The sequence below is a fragment of the Thalassophryne amazonica genome, chromosome 2 (genome assembly GCF_902500255.1).
Source record: "Thalassophryne amazonica chromosome 2, fThaAma1.1, whole genome shotgun sequence".
NCBI classification, from domain to species: Eukaryota; Metazoa; Chordata; class Actinopteri; order Batrachoidiformes; family Batrachoididae; genus Thalassophryne; species Thalassophryne amazonica.
In genome coordinates this window covers 20702607-20722240 of record NC_047104.1, presented here as the reverse complement: position 1 = coordinate 20722240, position 19634 = coordinate 20702607, and the positions used below count along the sequence as shown (strand labels likewise).

The window sequence follows — 19634 nt, the reverse complement described above, 5'->3', positions numbered from 1 at the left end:
AAACAACCTGGAATGCAATTTTACTCAAAGCTTAATTAATTCAGTATGATAAAAAATGGATTTACCACGAGGAATTAATTAATGTGTCCTATGTACCCAGTCTGTTGTGTGCATGGCGATATTGTGCCTTATGTCTGCAGATTTTGGAAGCTGGAACATATCAGATCTGTGTAAACTTTTAACACTAAAGCCACCTTGATACTTGCAGAGTGCAATTCAATGTGCCAATGCGACCCACTTTTGTCCTGCTTGATGTCACGATATATAAAAATGTAATAAAATAACAATTTTGTAGCAGATGATGCATTTACTCTCAGAATTTGGCTGATGAAACCATCTCTCATCGTTCCCAGAATCACAAAGAAATATTTTACAGCTGAAGTTAGTCTTGTGCATGTTGTGCGGCGGAGAACGAATCTGGAATATTTTCAAAGGTAATTATTCATATATATATATATATATATATATATATATATATATATATATATAGTAATGGACTGGTAAAACAGTTGCATTTTCATATCTTCTTATGAGTTAGATAATGTATCTGTAAAATTATGTTTATTATAGATGTAACACCTCATCATAATCATTCAGATGTGCTGTGGACTGCATTAAAGTGAGAAAGATATTCACAGATTTGGAGTTCATGGCTCAATAAATCTCAAACAACACTAGTTTCTAAGCTCGGGAATGTCAACCAGAACTGTTGCTCGTGTATTGAATGTTCATTTCTCTACCATAAGCCGTCTCCAAAGGCGTTTCAGAGAATTTGGCAGTACATCCAACCAGCCTCACAACCGCAGACCACATGTAACCACACCAGCCCAGGACCTCCACATCCAGCATGTTCACCTCCAAGATCGTCTGAGACCAGCCACTCGGACAGCTGCTGGAACAATCGGTTTGCATAACCAAAGAATTTCTGCACAAACTGTCAGAAACTGTCTCAGGGAAGCTCATCTGCATGCTCGTCGTCCTCATCGGGGTCTTGACCTGACTCCAGTTGGTCGTTGTAACCGATTTGAGTGGGCAAATGCTCACATTTGCTGCCGTTTGGCACGTTGGAGAGGTGTTCTCTTCACGGATGATGTGAAGGAGATGTGTTGCACTGCATGAGGCAAATGGTGATCACACCAGATACTGACTGGTATCCCCCCCCAATAAAACAAAACTGCACCTTTCAGAGTGGCCTTTTATTGTGGGCAGTCTAAGGCACACCTGTGCACTAATCATGGTGTCTAATCAGCATCTTGGTATGGCACACCTGTGAGGTGGGATGGATTATCTCAGCAAAGGAGAAGTGCTCAATATCACAGATTTAGACTGGTTTGTGCACAGTATTTGAGGGAAATGGTGATATTGTGTATGTGGAAAAAGTTTTAGATCGTTGAGTTAATCTCATACAAAATGGGAGCAAAACCAAAAGTGTTGCGTTTATATTTTTGTTGAGTATACATATATATATATATATATACAGTGAGGAAAATAAGTATTTGAACACCCTGCGGTTTTGCAAGTTCTTCCACTTAGAAATCATGGAGGGGTCTGAAATTTTCATCTTAGGTGCATGTCCACTGTGAGAGACATAATCTAAAAAAAATAAAATTCGGAAATCATAATGTATGATTTTTTAATAATTTATTTGTATGTTACTGCTGCAAATAAGTATTTGAACACCTACCAACCAGCAAGAATTCTGGCTCACACAGACCTGTTAATTTTTCTTTAAGAAGCCCTCTTATTCTGCACTCTTTTCCTGTATTAATTGCACCTGTTTGAACTTGTTACCTGTATAAAAGACACCTGAAACTCCAAACCTGAAAGATCTAGAGAAGATCTGTATGGAGGAGTGGACCAAAATCCCTGCTGTAGTGTGTGAAAACTTGGTCAAGAACTACAGGAATCATTTGACCTCTGTAATTGCAAACAAAGGGTACTGTACCAAATATTAACATTGATTTTCACAGTTGTTGAAATACTTATTTGCAGCAGTAACATACAAATTAATTATTTAAAAAAATCATACATTGTCATTTCTGGATTTTTTTTTTTTTTTTTTAGATTATGTCCTTCACAGTGGACATGCACCTAAGATGCAAATTTCAGACCCCTCCATGATTTCTAATTGGGAGAACTTGCAAAATCGCAGGGTGTTCAAATACTTATTTTCCTCACTGTATATATAGGCCCAAGTCACACGGTGAATGACCTACTTTCAGTTAAACCTTGTTTTAGTCCCACAAAAGTAATTTTTCATGTGCAAAATAAGTTCATTGTCAGCTGATGTCTGCAGAGTTAGTCAGAAAGTTTTGTGTATGTTCAGAACTTTGAGCGGATCCAGAGTAGTACCATCTCAGCTCACCCACCAGCTTCAGCAGCTCTGCACCACCCTTATGTACTTGATGTGTTACGAAGGTGCCAGCACACCAGGAACCCTCCCACTAAGTCGACAAGGAACAGAGCTACCGGGAAACAAACCTAAGTAAGCTAGAGAGATAATACCCCATGTCATTGTTGGCTTGTCGGTCTTACATGCCACGAAAGGATCCGTACTTGAGGTCTTTCCCTACAGTCACTGGAACTTTCCCCAGAGTCAGGCCAAAGACAGCATTTAAGATTCTTCAAATACACCTTGGAGTGTAGTGGGACCCAGAGTAAAACCCTCCCTGCTCACCCACCAGCATCAGCAGCCCTGCAGTACTAAAGTACAGAGTTTTGTAGGGTAATGACATAACGTTCACCAGCACAATTTAGATATTACAATTTCCTTCATTGATTGCACCAAACAAGCCAGGAATTGAAGATTCTGCAGTCAACACCAACCCTTTTTCATGACCTCCCAAGCCTCTGGTAGTGCCATACCAGGAAAACAGACTGCATGGGCAGAATCTACTGGCAAACAGCCACCCATGCACCAAGAAAGGCTTGATGATCACAAAAGCCACCAGTTATCAAACTGGGATAAATCCTTCAGAGAGGTCAGCCCCACCACCCCACTTCACATGTCCTCTGGACCCCTCTCAGCCCATTGTGCATCAAGTAGGTTGATACTCTTGGCAGCTAGACCAATCTTGAATGAATCTCTTATCCAGACCATCAGCAAGGAGGGTGAGAAATATTCTACAGCACTCCAGACAAAAACAGCACGAGTGTGAAGCAGTGTGCCAGCAGCAGGTCCAGGCACTCTGTCACCAGGCCTGCTTGTGGGTCTTCACGCCTACTTCAAATCCAGGGTATTCAAGCTTCATGTTTGAGTTTGACGTGACTGAGGGGTCTCCTTTAGTGTGTTCCACATTGACAGATCTGTGATCTAATTGATCAGTGATTTTTTTTTGTCAACAGGTGAAGGATGTGGTGGGCTACGACACACTGGGCCACTGCTTCTTCACCGAGGATGGTCCAGAAGAGAGGAACACCTTTGACCACTGTCTGGGTCTGCTGGTCCGAGCTGGAACCCTGCTGCCGTCAGACCGAGACAGTAACATGTGTCGCCACATCACTGAGGGGGTGTATCCAGGCTACGTGGCCAACCCACGCCAAGACTGCAGGTAACACACATGCACCCATGTGCCTGCACCTTCAGCTACCGCGTCATCTTGAAGACTGTTTAGGGGAATGTTAGGCTACTCACTGTGTGGCACAAATGCTGCATTTATCATTTATTTACTGAAAGCACGGCATAAATAACCACGTTGTTTATGACAGTGAGCTTATCACAGAGACCCCCAAACAAAATTCTGGACATCAGCACAGCTTGACTAAACACTCACTGAGAATTTTACACAAATACTAATAAGCCCACTGCTTTAACCCTAATCCTCAGAGTCACACCAGGGTAATGACCGCCCTGCCACAGATTCAGGACAAAACATTGCATGTGTAAATGCCACATTTGCTTGGCTGTCACTCAAAAAATGTATGTAAGTGATGTAGGGTGGGTTGAAAATCAGTCGTACAGTGTACCTGAACATGTTCAGAGTACGCTTGCTGACTCGTGTGACTCGGGTTTATTTTGGTATGTTACAGTGACTATCTCTGTGCCACAGAGGCGTGTACGTTCACAGCACAGTGAGGTTGGAGGAACAACACTGACTGAGAGGAGGAGTACATGAAAAGTAAAAAAAGACAAATAGATGAAAGTGCCCCGTGTGAAGAGTGTCAGAGAAAAACACACATTATGCAGACTCCCAGACCAGGCTTAGGTGTAACAGAAGTAGTCATCTTCAATTCAGGCTCAAGTTCAGTACACAGGTTGTCAGTCAGCAGAGCAAAGGTACAAACAGGGCTAGGCAAATATGCAGTCATAATAAAGCAGGGGTTTGAGGCACGAGCAATCACAGTATTCAGGGATGAGGCAGAAAGGCGTAGTCAAAAACACAGAGCAGATTTCAAAAAACACAGTAAGGCAAAACAGGACAGGAAACAAGAGCTAGGATGTGTACAAATGACGACAAACTGGTGTGGAAGTGGTGGCTGGGAGGTGGTTAAATAGGACAGGAGTTAACAAGGTGCATGTGAGGAACAATCTAGAAAGGGAGCGTGGATAGTGAACAAAGATTAAACACTGTGCAAGATGGAGAGGAAGAGAGTGCACAAAGTGAAGTGATGTAGGATACAAAGATGTGTGAGCAAGTGCCAAGAATGTGAGTGAAAGAAAACACAGAGCGGACAGATACAAAGTGAAAGACAAAGACATGAGGCAGGTGCAGAGATGTGAAGTGAGAACATAATCGGATGGGTGTGAGGGAAAACAGGGAACTATGAACCGAGCTAACAGAATATAACTATGATGAGAACTAGAAGGAGGCATGAACATGAGAGCAAAAGAAACTACATGAGAACTGATCGGGAAACATGGAGCATGAATACTAAAGCAAAACTAAACTGATCACAATAGCAAAATAAACAAGTGATAATCTAATGAAAACTACATGACAAAATAGAGATAAATACTAAAACTAAATTAAACAGAAACTGACTTAAGAAAACAAGGCAGTAAAAGAAAGTGACTAAACAATAACAGAAAACAAATCCTGACATTACAGCACAACATATATTACAAATGAGGGGAACTAGATAAACAAGTGATAAATTAATGAACAAAAAATGAAAACACAACTGACTAAAGAAAACCAAAACAGAATGAATGGCCAAAGTAAATGGTAACAAAGAAAACAAAATGACAATGTAAAACATAACAGAGAATAAACCAAGATGAAAATAAACTACTAATAAATCAAAGCTGGGGCAGAAAGAAGACAACAGAAGGGGGAGGGGCAACACCCTGATCAGGCCAAAATCATGACAATTTTAATATGCATTCAGAGCCATGGATTAATTTAAGGCACAACAACATATATGCTTACATGCTAGGACATAAACAGTGGAAAACTCCTTTTCCACAGGCTGAAATTTGTCACTGTCTTTAACTCATGATGAGGATTAGTGCCATGCAAAGGCTGTAGGCATCATTTAATGGACTTTACATATGACTATACGAGGGCTGTCAATAAAGTAACGGTCCTTTTTATTTTTTTCAAAAACTATATGGATTTCATTCATATGTTTTTACGTCAGACATGCTTGAACCCTCGTGCGCATGCGTGAGTTTTTCCACGCCTGTCGGTGACGTCATTCGCCTGTGAGCACTCCTTGTGGGAGGAGTCATCCAGCCCCTCGTCGGAATTCCTTTGTCTGAGAAGTTGCTGAGAGACTGGCGCGTTGTTTGATCAAAATTTTTTCTAAACCTGTGAGACACATCGAAGTGGACACGGTTCGAAAAATTAAGCTGGTTTTCAGTGAAAATTTTAACGGCTGATGAGAGATTTTGAGGTGAGACTGTCGCTTTAAGGACTTTTCACGGTGCGAGACGTCGCGCAGTGCTCTCAGGCGGCGTCATCAGCCTGTTCAAGCTGAAAACCTCCACATTTCAGGTTCTATTGATCCAGGACGTCGTGAGAGAACAGAGAAGTTTCAGAAGAAGTCGGTTTCAGCATTTTATCCGGATATTCCACTGTTAAAGGAGATTTTTTTAATGAAAGACGTGCGGACGGGTCCGCGCGTCGGGACGCAGCCGCTGCGACGCACCGCCACAGGAAAAACACCTCTGTTGAAAGCCTTAAGGACAAGTTGGAACATGTCCTGCCTGTTAAACAATTTCTCATATACTCACTCCACTGAAAGCCATCAAAAGCCTCCTGGATTTTACAAATGGTTATCAACACGGAGGTGTTTTTCCTGTGCCGCCGCACCGCGTCGGCTGCGTCCCGACGCGCAGATCCGTCCGCACGTCTTTCATTAAAAAAATCTCCTTTAACAGTGGAATATCCGGATAAAATGCTGAAACCGACTTCTTCTGAAACTTCTCTGTTCTCTCACGACGTCCTGGTTCAATAGAGCCTGAAATGTGGAGGTTTTCAGCTTGAACAGGCTGATGACGCCGCCTGAGAGCGCTGCGCGACGTCTCGCACCGTGAAAAGTCCTTAAAGCGACAGAATCACCTCAAAATCTCTCATCAGCCGTTAAAATTTTCACTGAAAACCAGCTTAATTTTTCGAACCGTGTCCACTTCGATGTGTCTCACAGGTTTAGAAAAAATTTTGATCAAACAACGCGCCAGTCTCTCAGCAACTTCTCAGACAAAGGAATTCCGACGAGGGGCTGGATGACTCCTCCCACAAGGAGTGCTCACAGGCGAATGACGTCACAGACAGGCGTGGAAAAACTCACGCATGCGCACGAGGGTTCAAGCATGTCTGACGTAAAAACATATGAATGAAATCCATATAGTTTTTGAAAAAAATAAAAAGGACCGTTACTTTATTGACAGCCCTCGTACATATGACTAATATAGGCTGATGAGTCAGACACCCCCCACCGGTGTTTCATCAACACTGGCCCTTCTTTGAACCTGTCTAAACCCTACCTACTGCTACATGCCACTAACCAAAATGAATTTCCTCAAACACAGTCATAACAATTGTGTTTGTATTGTGTGCTGTGTACAGCATGTAGAGCAAAGGACCCAACATACAACCTGTGGGTCTCCGGTGCTGAGTGTCAGTACTGAGGAGTGAGGGTCTCTGTCCTGACTGATTGCGAACAGTCTGTTAAAAGTGTTCTTGCAGTGAGTAGATTGTGGTGCATGTCGAACACATTGAACCTTTGTGTTTTCTGGTCAAACTGCAATGAGTCAGGGGAAATGGACGAGCCAGAAATGGCGTTGGTGGAGTTTAGACGGTAGTCAGTAAGGATTTTTTTTCAACATGGAGACCGAAGATGGCGCTAAGAGCGAGAATCTGCTTACTCAAACTATTACAGGGAAGCAACCAAACACCATCATAGTTACAGACAAACATTTTGTGGATAATAATAAGATTTTGTTAACTGAAGACAGATACCTCCTTAATCCAGCAAAAATGGACTCCAAGTAGTGGACAGCTTATAAAGAAAAGACTAGACTAGTAAGAAAGATGAGTCAGTTATCACATGCTGATCATGGCTACATTAATGTGCTCATAATTAAAATTAGTAATTAAAATTAAATTTGTCAAGTGCATATGTGACTGCAAAACATATTTCTTAACATTTTTAAATAGTTAGTGTTGTTTGGTGAGATCCTCAAGGATTTTCCTTTTAAGCAGGGGTACAGTTCCACTAATCCGCTAACCACTAATTAGGAAACAGATTAGCTTAGCTCAGCTTATCTTAGATCAGCTAACTTTGAAAACCATCAGCGGACCACTTAGTTTCCGTTAAATTTAGTGCTGATAACTTTCAGTCCACTAACATTCTTTTTGCTGACAGTGAGTATACAAATAATGAATGTTTATGAGTTCAATGGTGCGAATATTTCCTGAGGTGAAAGCTGGAACATACCATTCAACGAATCAAAGCCGAGTTGAATGGTTTGTTCCAGCTTTCACCAAATTAAATATTCATTCCACTGAAAGAATGTAAAAACATTCATTATTTGTTTTATATAACAGCTAAAATAGATTTGTCATTTGATAGACTTGCCATGTGATATTTTATTAATTTATAAACAACAGAAAAGGGACTTGCATTTTGGTGTTCCACTGCTGCTAAAGTCCAAATTGTGACGTGTAGCCAATGATGCTGTGCACTGACTTCGAACGTCCATAAAAAGACTTTGTGTAGTTCCTCAGTCCAGCCAAAAATCACATCAGCTTTTCAGCTTTTCATCCTTTCATCTGAACAGCTCTTGATGCATCCAGAGTACTTACAGCGGAGTGGATTTTGTTTGTGTGTGTGTTACAAGAATTAGCACTGTCAGTTAGCTCAATCAAATTGTCATCTCGCTTGTGTCCAGTGCTTGAGATCTCAACTCATCACCCCCCCCCCCCCCCCACCTGTCAAAATGCATAGAGCACTGCCATCTAATGGATGGGAGTGTGAACTCTGAGAAACCACATGAAGACAATTGAAAATGAACATCATACGACCAAAATTTAACTTTTTATGCCTTTCATAACATTTTTAAGACACTGCTGCAGAGACTTGCTAAAACAAATGTTCCAAATATCCTCCTGAATACGACACACAAGTCACAGTTGGTATTCACACTCCCCATCCAGTAGATGGCACTGTTCTATGCATTTTGATGGCGGGGAGTGATGAGTGGAGATCATTTTAATTTCCCATGATGCCTTTTGGTATGTGTGCCTTTGAAAGCTCAAACCTTCAGAATTAGCGCGTTACTTTAAATGATATGTGCGATATCATATTTTCACTTTGTAAAAATGACAAAGTTGCCGTTAATGTCAATAACCTCTCCGGAATTAGTGTTTTTAAATGAAACCATAAGTGAAATGTGCTTTGTGATTCATGTCTCCTGTCCACTGTCTGAGTCAATGCATGTTGAAAGTAAATGAGGCTTTTTTGTCACAGGCCAGGTGCATAAGACAGAAGCTCTGGCTCATTGTTTGTTTTCAGCACTTGAAACCGGCTTAGCCAACAGCGTACTGAGTCAATACTAAAAGTTAGTTGGTAGCAGTTAGCTGTAGTTTCTGCTAAATGTTTTATCGGTTTAGCATTATAAAAGTTAACTTTCCAGTTAGCGGATTAGCAGTTATCAAAGCTAACTTTTTGGTTAGCTGTGCCCACCACTGCTTTTAAGGTACTTGTTTTTGCTATAATGCTCATATGTTGCATATCTAAATATTCACAAATTATTAAATTGTTAATTATCGATCAGTGTAATATATGAAGGAAATTGCATATCAAGAAGCACCGTGTTTTCTGGTTTATCAGCTCTTTCATTTGGATTTTTGTGTGTTGTTGTTACAGTATGTATTTTTTATTATTGTTGACATTTATTCTTTTTGATTGGAGTTTATTTTGTTTCGTGCTTTGATTCCTGGCGTCTTTCCGTATAGAAACTGTGATTCTTTTTGTTTTTTGGGGGGGGTATAAGTTGCAGGACCTCCCACATGAATGTAGAACATCATTACTGACTGTGGAATAAATTGAGGTTTAATAGACACTGATCATTTTGCACCTGTTTCACGCTGAAACTATTTATGGGAAATCCAAGGCTTGATCTCTGTTCTCCTGTTTCTCTCATAGCGCCACTTCCACTTTCTGGATCGCCAACCCCAACAACAACCTGATGAACTGTGCAGCTGCAGGCTCTGAGGTGAGTGTGGATGTTTCATTAGCAGAGGTGTCAAGTAACGAAGTACAAATACTTTGTTACTGTACTTAAGTACACTTTTTAGGTATCTATACTTTACTCCATTACTTATTTTTCTGCCTACTTCTGACTTCTACTCATTACATTTTCACTCAAGTATCTGTACTTTCTATTCCTTACATTTTTAAAACAAACAGCCTCGTTACTCTTGGCTTCAGTTTAATGTTTATATATATATTTCACGTCATGTGTGCCTGTAATCAACTTTTCTGCAGCACGGCTTTGCTTTGAACCATGAACCAATCGAAGCAGTGGTTTGCAGATTGAAGCAATGCTTCGACCTATTGCTTCGTTTATTCTTTCTTTCTTTCGCTTAATTTTCCCCTGCTAAAACTCTAAAGAGCATACTTCTGTGAGTATTATTTACCTTTTCTATGTTAAACCGACCTGTTATGTTCTTCTGAAACAGTTGACAGATGTATTTTATAACTTAAAAACGGGAGCGACACTAACGCGTTAGCATGTCTATGGCATTTTCAATGTTAAAAGTTAGCATTAAGCAATTGCAGCTCTCATCACGTTCGGGTGCATTTGTTTTCAAATTGTAATATTTCTTAAATTTATTTATATATTAATACTCTAATGATTATTATATACAATTTTAGAGAAAGAGGGAAAAAGAACCTGAATAGAAACACAACAGGAAAAAATATAAAAGCAACTAACAATGAACATACATAAATAAATACATACATACATAAATAAATGTTTCCTGTGAACACCTAGTGACTCTTACACCTCCACTTCATCCCTGTCTTATTTAATGACAGTTTGTTTCAGTCAAACTATATTTTCAATGTGTTAATTTCTTCAGTGATTTCCTCTAGAACTATCTGCCAAACTAGAAAACTGCTGCATCCTAGCAGAATACTACTGGAATGAATTTGAATAAGGAAAGTTGTGTGTTTTTTTTTTTTTTTTTTTTTTTTTTGACTAAATGGATGTTACACTCACTGCAGTTTATTGTCTGGAATAGTCCCAGATTGCATTTCAGAGCTTCTGGAATTGAAACATTTTTGTGCAGGTGGTGTTGGGGGGTAATTTTGGGTTTTGGGTCTTGGGCCACATGTAGAACGAATCAGTTTTTAAATTAAGCTTTCAATTCATATAGTGGCATCTACCTTTTTTTTTTTTTTTTTAAAGGTTACTTTATACTTTTATACTTTAAGTAGGTTTTGGAGCACATACTTTTTCACTTTTACTTGAGTAAAGAGGTCAAGTTGATAATTCAACTTTTACCAGTGTTTTTAAACTGCAGTATCTATACTTCTACTTAAGTAACAAATGTGTGTACTTTTGACACCACTGTTCATTAGAGCTGTGCCCGCTCAGGTTCTCTCACTGTGACAGAGCGGTGATGAGGAATTGAGATGGATCCTCCAGGGTGAACGCTGCCTGATTCAGCTGCACATGTGGAATGACGTTTCTCATTTGTGTCCCTGGACACAACGCACAGAGTGGGAATGATGCAGCTGTCATCCTAATGTGATGCTCAGCAGAGCATGTGTGACTGTGTGTGTTTGATGTGTCAGGAGACGGGGTTCTGGTTCATCTTCCACCACATTCCCACCGGACCCTCTGAGGGCTTCTACTCAGCCGGACACACTGAGCACATGCCGATGGGCCGATTCACCAACAACAGAGCACATTCCAACTTTAGGGTAAGTTCCCATCTGCAAATCAAGATAAACATCTTTGCTCTTCAGTCTCATCCTGTCCATGGCCTCTAGGGGTCAGTGTGCCATCTTCTAATCAGTCCCTCTCTGTTTTTATTTAATCTGTTTTTCACGGAGCCCCCGACAGGCCAGGGGAAGGATTAATTTCTTTTTAGAGCTTATAACTGCTTCATCCCCAGCTCTCCAGAGTGACCGTCTACCTGTTGCAGCCAGGTGAAATATGGGTGTGTCCTTCCTTGGCCACGTGAAACATGGATATATCCTTGGCCAGGTGAAACATGGGTGTGTCCTTCCTTGGCCAGGTAGAACGTGGATGTGTCCTTGGCCAGGTGAAATGTAGGCATGTTCTTGGGCAGGTGAAATGTAGGCGTGTCTTTGGCCAGGTGAAATGTGGGCGTCCTTGGCCAGGTGAAATGTGCATGTGTCCTTATCCAGGTGAAATGTGGGCATATCCTTGGCCAGATGACATGTGGGCATGTCCTTAGCCAGGTGAAATGTAGGTGTGTCCTTTGCGAGGTGAAATGTGCGCACGTTCTTTGACCTTCTCCAGCTGCTGGGGTCTTCAACAGTGAGACACCTGTATGCTGGATCATGACCAGAAAAACACACCACATGGGCAAAATGTGGTAGCTGGTGTTCCCTCACTACAAGCAAAAAGTTCCAGCGGGAACCAAGCTCATCATGAAAGCTTGCTCTGTCCTGGGGTTGAACTGGAGTCTGTGGCAGAGGTGTGGATGTCGGACTCTGTAGTTGTCTCTGGGCCCCTCCCCAATCGGACCGGGAGTGACATGTTTACCCGCATGTTCTCCCTGAATTGCTGGCTGTCTGAGTGGTGTCCAAAAAATGAGGTGGGCTTCATAGATAATTGGCAAAGCTTCTGGGGAAAACCTGGTCTTGTTAGGAGAGACGGCATCCATCCCACTTTGGATGGAGCAGCTCTCATTTCTAGAAATCTGGCCAATTTTCTTAAATCCTCCAAACCGTGACTATCCAGGGTTGGGACCAGGGAGCAGAGTTGTAGTCTTACGGGCCGAGGGGGAGGATTAGCAGCAATCTTCCACTCCAGCTTATTAATTAATCAAAAACCCAGACAGAGCTTTAATTCATTTGAAAGCTTGACTCTTAGTCTTGTCCATCCAAACTGGAAGTCCCAAAAAACAGTTTTATTTGTTGTTATCTATCGTCCACCAGGTCGTTACAGTGAGATTCTCTGTGAATTTTCAGACCTTTTGTCTGACTTAGTGCTTAGCTCAGATAAGATAATTATAGTGGGCGATTTTAACATCCACATAGATGCTGAGAATGACAGCCTCAACACTGCATTTAATCTATTATTAGACTCAATTGGCTTCTCTCAAAATGTAAATGAGTCCACCCACCACTTTAACCATACTTTAGATCTTGTTCTGACTTATGGTATGGAAATTGAAGACTTAACAGTATTCCGTGAAAACCCCCTTCTGTCTATCATTTCTTAATAACATTTACATTTACTTTAATGGACTACCCAGCAGTGGGGAATAAATTTCATTACAGTAGAAGTCTTTCGGAAAGCGCTGTAAATAGGTTTAAGGATATGATTCCTTCTTTGTTATGTTCTCCAATGCCATATACCAACACAGTGCAGAGTAGCAACCTAAACTCTGTGAGTGAGATAGATTATCTCGTCAATAGTTTTACATCCTCATTGAGCACAACTTTGGATGCTGTAGCTCCTCTGAAAAAGAGAGCCTTAAATCAGAAGTGCCTGACTCCGTGGTATTATTATTATTATTATTATTATTATTATTATTATTATTATTATTATTATTATTAGGTGGCGGTAATTAAACCATTACTTAAAAAGTCATCACTTGACCCAGCTATCTTAGGTAATTATAGGCCAATCTCCAACCTTCCTTTTCTCTCAAAAATTCTTGAAATGGTAGTTGTAAAACAGCTAACTGATCATCTGCAGAGGAATGGTCTATTTGAAGAGTTTCAGTCAGGTTTTAGAATTCATCATAGTACAGAAACAGCATTAGTGAAGGTTACAAATGATCTTATGGCCTCAGACAGTGGACTCATCTCTGTGCTTGTCCTGTTAGACCTCAGTGCTGCTTTTGATACTGTTGACCATAACATTTTATTACAGAGATTAGAGCATGCCATAGGTATTAAAGGCACTGCGCTGCGGTGGTTTGAATCATATTTATCTAATAGATTACAATTTGTTCATGTAAATGGGGAGTCTTCTTCACAGACTAAGGTTAATTATGGAGTTCCACAAGGTTCTGTGCTAGGACCAATTTTATTCACTTTATACATGCTTCCCTTAGGCAGTATTATTAGAAAGCATTGCTTAAATTTTCATTGTTAGCCAGATGATACCCAGCTTTATCTATCCATGAAGCCAGAGGACACACACCAATTAGTTAAACTGCAGGAATGTCTTACAGACAAAAGACATGGATGACCTCTAATTTCCTGCTTTTAAATTCAGATAAAACTGAAGTTATTGTACTTGGCCCCACAAATCTTAGAAACATAGTGTCTAACCAGATCCTTACTCTGGATGGCATTACCCTGACCTCTAGTAATACTGTGAGAAATCTTGGAGTCATTTTTGATCAGGATATGTCCTTCAATGCGCATATTAAGCAAATATGTTGGACTGCTTTTTTTGCATTTGCGCAATATCTCTAAAATTAGAAAGGTCTTGTCTCAGAGTGATGCTGAAAAACTAATTCATGCATTTATTTCCTCTAGGCTGGACTATTGTAATTCATTATTATCAGGTTGTCCTAAAAGTTCCCTGAAAAGCCTTCAGTTAATTCAAAATGCTGCAGCTGTACTGACAGGGACTAGAAGGAGAGAGCATATTTCACCCATATTGGCCTCTCTTCATTGGCTTCCTGTTAATTCTAGAATAGAATTTAAAATTCTTCTTCTTACTTATAAGGTTTTGAATAATCAGATCCCATCTTATCTTAGGGACCTCATAGTACCATATCACCCCAATAGAGCGCTTCGCTCTCAGACTGCAGGCTTACTTCTAGTTCCTAGGGTTTTTAAGAGTAGAATGGGAGGCAGAGCCTTCAGCTTTCAGGCTCCTCTCCTGTGGGACCAGCTCCCAATTCGGATCAGGGAGACAGACACCCTCTCTACTTTTAAGATTAGGCTTAAAACTTTCCTTTTTGCTAAAGCTTATAGTTAGGGCTGGATCAGGTGACCCTGAACCATCCCTTAGTTATGCTGCTATAGACTGCTGGGGGGTTCCCATGATGCATTGAGTGTTTCTTTCTCTTTTTGCTCTATATGCACCACTCTGCATTTAATCATTAGTGATTGATCTCTGCTCCCCTCCACAGCATGTCTTTTTCCTGATTCTCTCCCCTCAGCCCCAACCAGTCCCAGCAGAAGACTGCCCCTCCCTGAGCCTGGTTCCGCTGGAGGTTTCTTCCTGTTAAAGGGAGTTTTTCCTTCCCACTGTCGCCAAGTGCTTGCTCACAGGGGGTCGTTTTGACTGTTGGTGTTTTTCTGTAATTATTGTATGGCTTTTGCCTTACAATATAAAGCGCCTTGAGGCAACTGTTTGTTGTGATTTGCGCTATATAAATAAAATTGATTTGATTTGATGTGAGAGAGGAGGATGTTGAGGAAACTGCTCAGCATCCGGGACAACACCTCCCATCCCCTGCATGCTGCACTGACATCCTGTCAGAGCACCTTTAGCCATAGAATGAGACCACCAAGGTGCACCACAGAACACCACAGGAGGTCTTTCCTACCTGTGGCAATCAGGCAGCATAACTCCTCCTCAGAGTTACTCAGAGTTATGTGCAATATTATTGAACATCTTGTGCAAATGTGTCAAAAAACATTGTTCACTGTTACTGTTTCGGTACTCTGGCAAAATAATTTCCTTCGGGATAAATAAAGTTGATATTATTATTATTATTATTATTATTATTATAAGGAGGGGTGGTGGCCAAGTGGTTAATGTGCTTGGTTTCAGTGCAGAAGGTTCCGAGTTCAAATCCCACCCCGTCACATTTCTCCATGTAATGTGGAGTTGCGTCAGGAAGGACATCCGGCGTAAAACTTGTGTCAATTCAACATGCAGATCCACCTTGGATTTACTGTGGTGACCCTGAGTGCAGACAAGGGAGCAGCCGAAGGGACTTACTTATCTGCTGGAGGGATGAAGGTAGCAGCGTTTGACGTTGACTGATTTACAGACACACTGTGTAGGATTGGTGGGTCATGGAAGTACTGGAACTGAACAGCATGGGATGAAGTAACTTCCTGTCTAAATGCGACTCTTTTTCATGGAGATGTCCACAATCTACAGAGCAGGCTTTGAACCCCAGAACCTGTTTGTCAATTTGGGGCATCTTGTGTGGGTTGAAGATGAATTGGGTCTGACGGAGAACTGGGGGCTGACCTGACCTTGATTTATGTGATTTATTGGTGGGGACTCTGGTCTTCACCTCTTGCTTGTCTTTTGGACTGTTTGTCACTGTGAACTCTGGACTAAGCTGAAACATTTCTGTCAGTGCATCTTCTAATAATTCCAGGTTTTGTTGTTGGTGGTTTGGTTTCACCACTGAGTCTGGCCTGCTTGAGGTTTTTTCCTGTGAAGGAGTTTTTCCTTTATGCTGGTTCAGGGGTGGGGAAGGTTTGACGTGACCCTTGTGAAGCTCTTTGGGTTGACTTATGTTGGGATTTGGTGCTGGATAAATAAATTGTATTCAGTAGTTGCAGGGACTTTGGTCTGATCAAAAGGAGATGACAACACAATGTTGTTCTGTATGTAATCAACATGTTTCAAGGATCAAGGCAATTTTATTGTCATATGCACAGAACAGAAGAACTTTCCTGCACAATGAAATGTGGCTACTGCATTTAACCCATCCTATTTGCCAGTAGGAGCAGAGGTCGCCATTAGGCGCCCGGGGACCAGCTCCAGATGTACATCCCTGCCTTGGTCAACAGCAGGGCTGAGCAAACCAACACCGACCCATAACAAACAACACACATAACACACAACACATAGGCCGGCCCGGTACATAAAACATATATATGAAAGCAAAACACGAGGGAAAAGGAGAAGAAAAAAAAACCCTCATAGCCGCTGCATTACACAGCGGCAATGAGGAAAAAAAAAATCCCGTCAGCACAAAAAACAATAATCACAGAGACAAAACAAAGACACAGGACGACAACCGAGATTTGAAAGGACCAGTTTATCAGAACACTCCGGAAGGCAGCCAGTTTCTGCACCGTCGACGGCCTTGTCTGACAGTCTGGGGGGGGGGAAGGGAACAGCCCTGCGCAGGCTGAGAAAGTCCTGGACAGTCCACAGTTCACGTCAGAGCTGGAGAAGCTGAGGGGAGGGGGGAAGACCAGGGAGCGAGGCTTGAGTGTTGTTCTTCTGAGGAGGTTTCTTATCACAGCGACCTTGAAGTGCAGCTGTATTTGGGGAAGCCAAATGAATAGCCAGATTAACAGACGCCTGAAAGATTCCACAGTTCTGAGAACAGAGTGGCTCTCAATGCAGCTGAAATGTAGAATGTGGTCTTCACAGACGGTCATAGCGGGTTTCCAGGGCTGCAATCTTCCTAGAGATGTCATCCAACGCGCGGTTAACCCCCGCCGACTGCGCAGCTACTGCCTTCCCAATCGAATCAATCATATAGGGCAGCTTGGAACGACCAATCAAAGCTGCTTCCACTTTCTTGATTTTCCGGTAAACCAGCAGAGTGCCCCACTCCACACATCAGAAAGCCGGTCACCACCAAGCCGAATATGTACACATCTTCAACGTCCTCCACAGAAAGCATGTAAAGGCACATGACCTGCCATCTCCTCCACGAGTCCATCACGTAACCCATCACATGCGTCCCAGCAGGACAGGTCGGGTCCTCCGCACCCGAAGGTCTTGTAGAAAAAATAGTGTCAGTTGCATTCAGAGACCACTTTAACAGATCCATTTTTGTCGTTTCCAGAAGAGCAAAGCTGCAGCCTCACAGACAACACGCCACAAAAGCAGGAAAGATAAGGAGGGAGGGAAGTCATGAAGTCATGTTTTATACATTTTTCTTGACTTTGATATGCTGAAAAGCAGCATATAAAAATGATTACACTTGGGAAAACAGCATGTCAGCATATTCTGAAGAATGTCTTCATAGGTCCACTCTGTCTCCTTTGTAGCGGGTTTCAGAGAAATGTGAGGTGGCCGCCTCAGTCACATGTCATTGCACCTCACCCGTCTGGTGTCAACACTGAGCTTTGCACGAAGTAAAGGCAAAAATATACTTACTGACATTTGTCTGGTTGTGCAGAAATCATTCAGTCACCCTCTTGGTTCTGTGACATTTTTGTAGTTTTGTGGCTTTAACATAAATGCATGTGCCTGTGCACGTTTATGTGATTAGCATATGTGGTGCCAGAATATCTCGGTTAGGTTCTGCTGTAGGTAGCAGGATTTTTCAGTGCAGCAGAAAAAGTCAGAACCCCGGGGAAAATCATTTTATAGAAATAAGTCATCAGTTCACCCAGTGAGGGTTTTTCTCTTTGAAAATGTCCACGTTCTCATGTGTCGGGCAGAGGTTCAATTTAACACATCCCTCGATTTAAAAACAAACAAAGAAAAACAGCAAATATACGAGGTCTGTCAATAAAGTAACGGTCCTTTTTATTTTTTTAAAAAACTATATGGATTTCATTCATATGTTTTTACGTCAGACAAGCTTGAACCCTTGTGCGCATGCGTGAGTTTTTCCACGCCTGTCAGTGACGTCATTCGCCTGTGAGCACGCCTTGGGAAGGAGTGGTCCCGCCCCCTCGTCGGATTTTCATTGTCTGGAAATGGCGGAATGAAAAGGACTTTTTTCCATCAGAATTTTTTCAGAAGCTGTTAGAGACAGGCACCTGGAAACCATTCGAAAAATTTATCTGGCTTTCGGTGAAAATTTTATGGGCTTCACAGAGAATAAGGTCTGTTACTACAGCTTTAAGGACCCCTTTAAGGATGCTCGGCGCGCCGCGCTCCGAGCTGCGACGACGCGGCACAAGCCGCCGGACCATTTCTAAACGGATGGCTCTGTGGATACGAGACCGTCGTGTGCTCTTTCTCTGGTTATCACAAGAGTGGACATCAGCCATTTTCCGGCAGATTTCACTTTTAACATGAGATTTTGTCATGGAAAGCCGCGCGGAGGCTTCGCGCGTAAAGACCGATTCGCTGATGAAGCGAGACAAAGGAACACCTCCGTTTCGGAGTGATAAAGGACAAGTTGGGACATGTCTATCTCGGCTTTCAGTGCTTACCAGTCCAGTAAGTATCAGTGAAATTGTGGAGAGTAGTGTCATAACCAAGTTGTCACATTTTGACCTAAACCCCTAAACCCTTGAACTCTAACCTGAACAGTAAATAACAATAATAATAATACATTCCATTTAAAGGCACCTTTCTTGACACTCAAGGACGCCGTACAGTAAAACTCAAAATCCAATAAAAGAAACAACAATAAAATCACTAACATAGACAGAGCAATATGCACTAGGAGTAATGAGCAGTCATAAACAGATGTGTTTTGAGTTGTGAAGCTGTTGAAAGACGGGAGTGATGTGGTGGTTCAAGGGGGTTCAAATGATGACACGGGCAGCTAAATTCTGGAGCAGTTGAAGTTTATGGAGGCATTTGTGAGGGAGACCGAAGCGGAGAGAATTACAATAATCCAGACGGGAAGTAACGAGACTATGGATGAGGATGGCAGCAGTGTGAGGGGTAAGGGAGAGGTGAAGACGATTAATGTTTCGTAGATGGAAGTAGACAGACCTAGTGATGTTTTTAATATGGGACTGAAAGGATAGTGTGCTGTCAGGGATGACACCCAGACTCTTAACCTTGGGGGAAGGTGAACCAGTGGAATTAATCAAGAATGAGAGAAAAACTGGAGAACCTCAGTTTTGCTACTGTTTAATTTGAGAAAGTTTAAAGTGAATCAGGTTTTTATTTCAGAGATAAAGGATTGAATTGACCTTTTTGCATGAACCCTAAGCCATAGACACCTCTGAATATTTTTTAAACCTGGACTTGTAGTTTCTGTTTGTGGCCCACCCTCTTTGGATCAATCTGTTCCTTCCTGCATCTGTAGCCCTCACAGAATATGGCCACTCAGCGGCCTCTGTCTTGGGTCCTGTAACCATATCCAAAACATAGATGAATGTCCCCTGATAATGCCAAAGTGAAG

The 19634-nt window shown here is 41.8% G+C and overlaps 1 protein-coding gene across 1 annotated transcript in view; it reads left to right on the top strand.

Annotated features, from left to right (window-relative positions):
- Positions 1 to 19634, top strand: part of cemip (cell migration inducing hyaluronidase 1) — a 375103-nt gene that overhangs the window by 227982 nt on the left and 127487 nt on the right. Inside the window, exons 14-16 of the mRNA XM_034184142.1 lie at positions 3346 to 3551; positions 9592 to 9661; positions 11251 to 11379. Of these exons, the coding sequence (XP_034040033.1) occupies positions 3346 to 3551; positions 9592 to 9661; positions 11251 to 11379 (405 nt within the window). The remainder of the gene's footprint in view (positions 1 to 3345; positions 3552 to 9591; positions 9662 to 11250; positions 11380 to 19634) is intronic.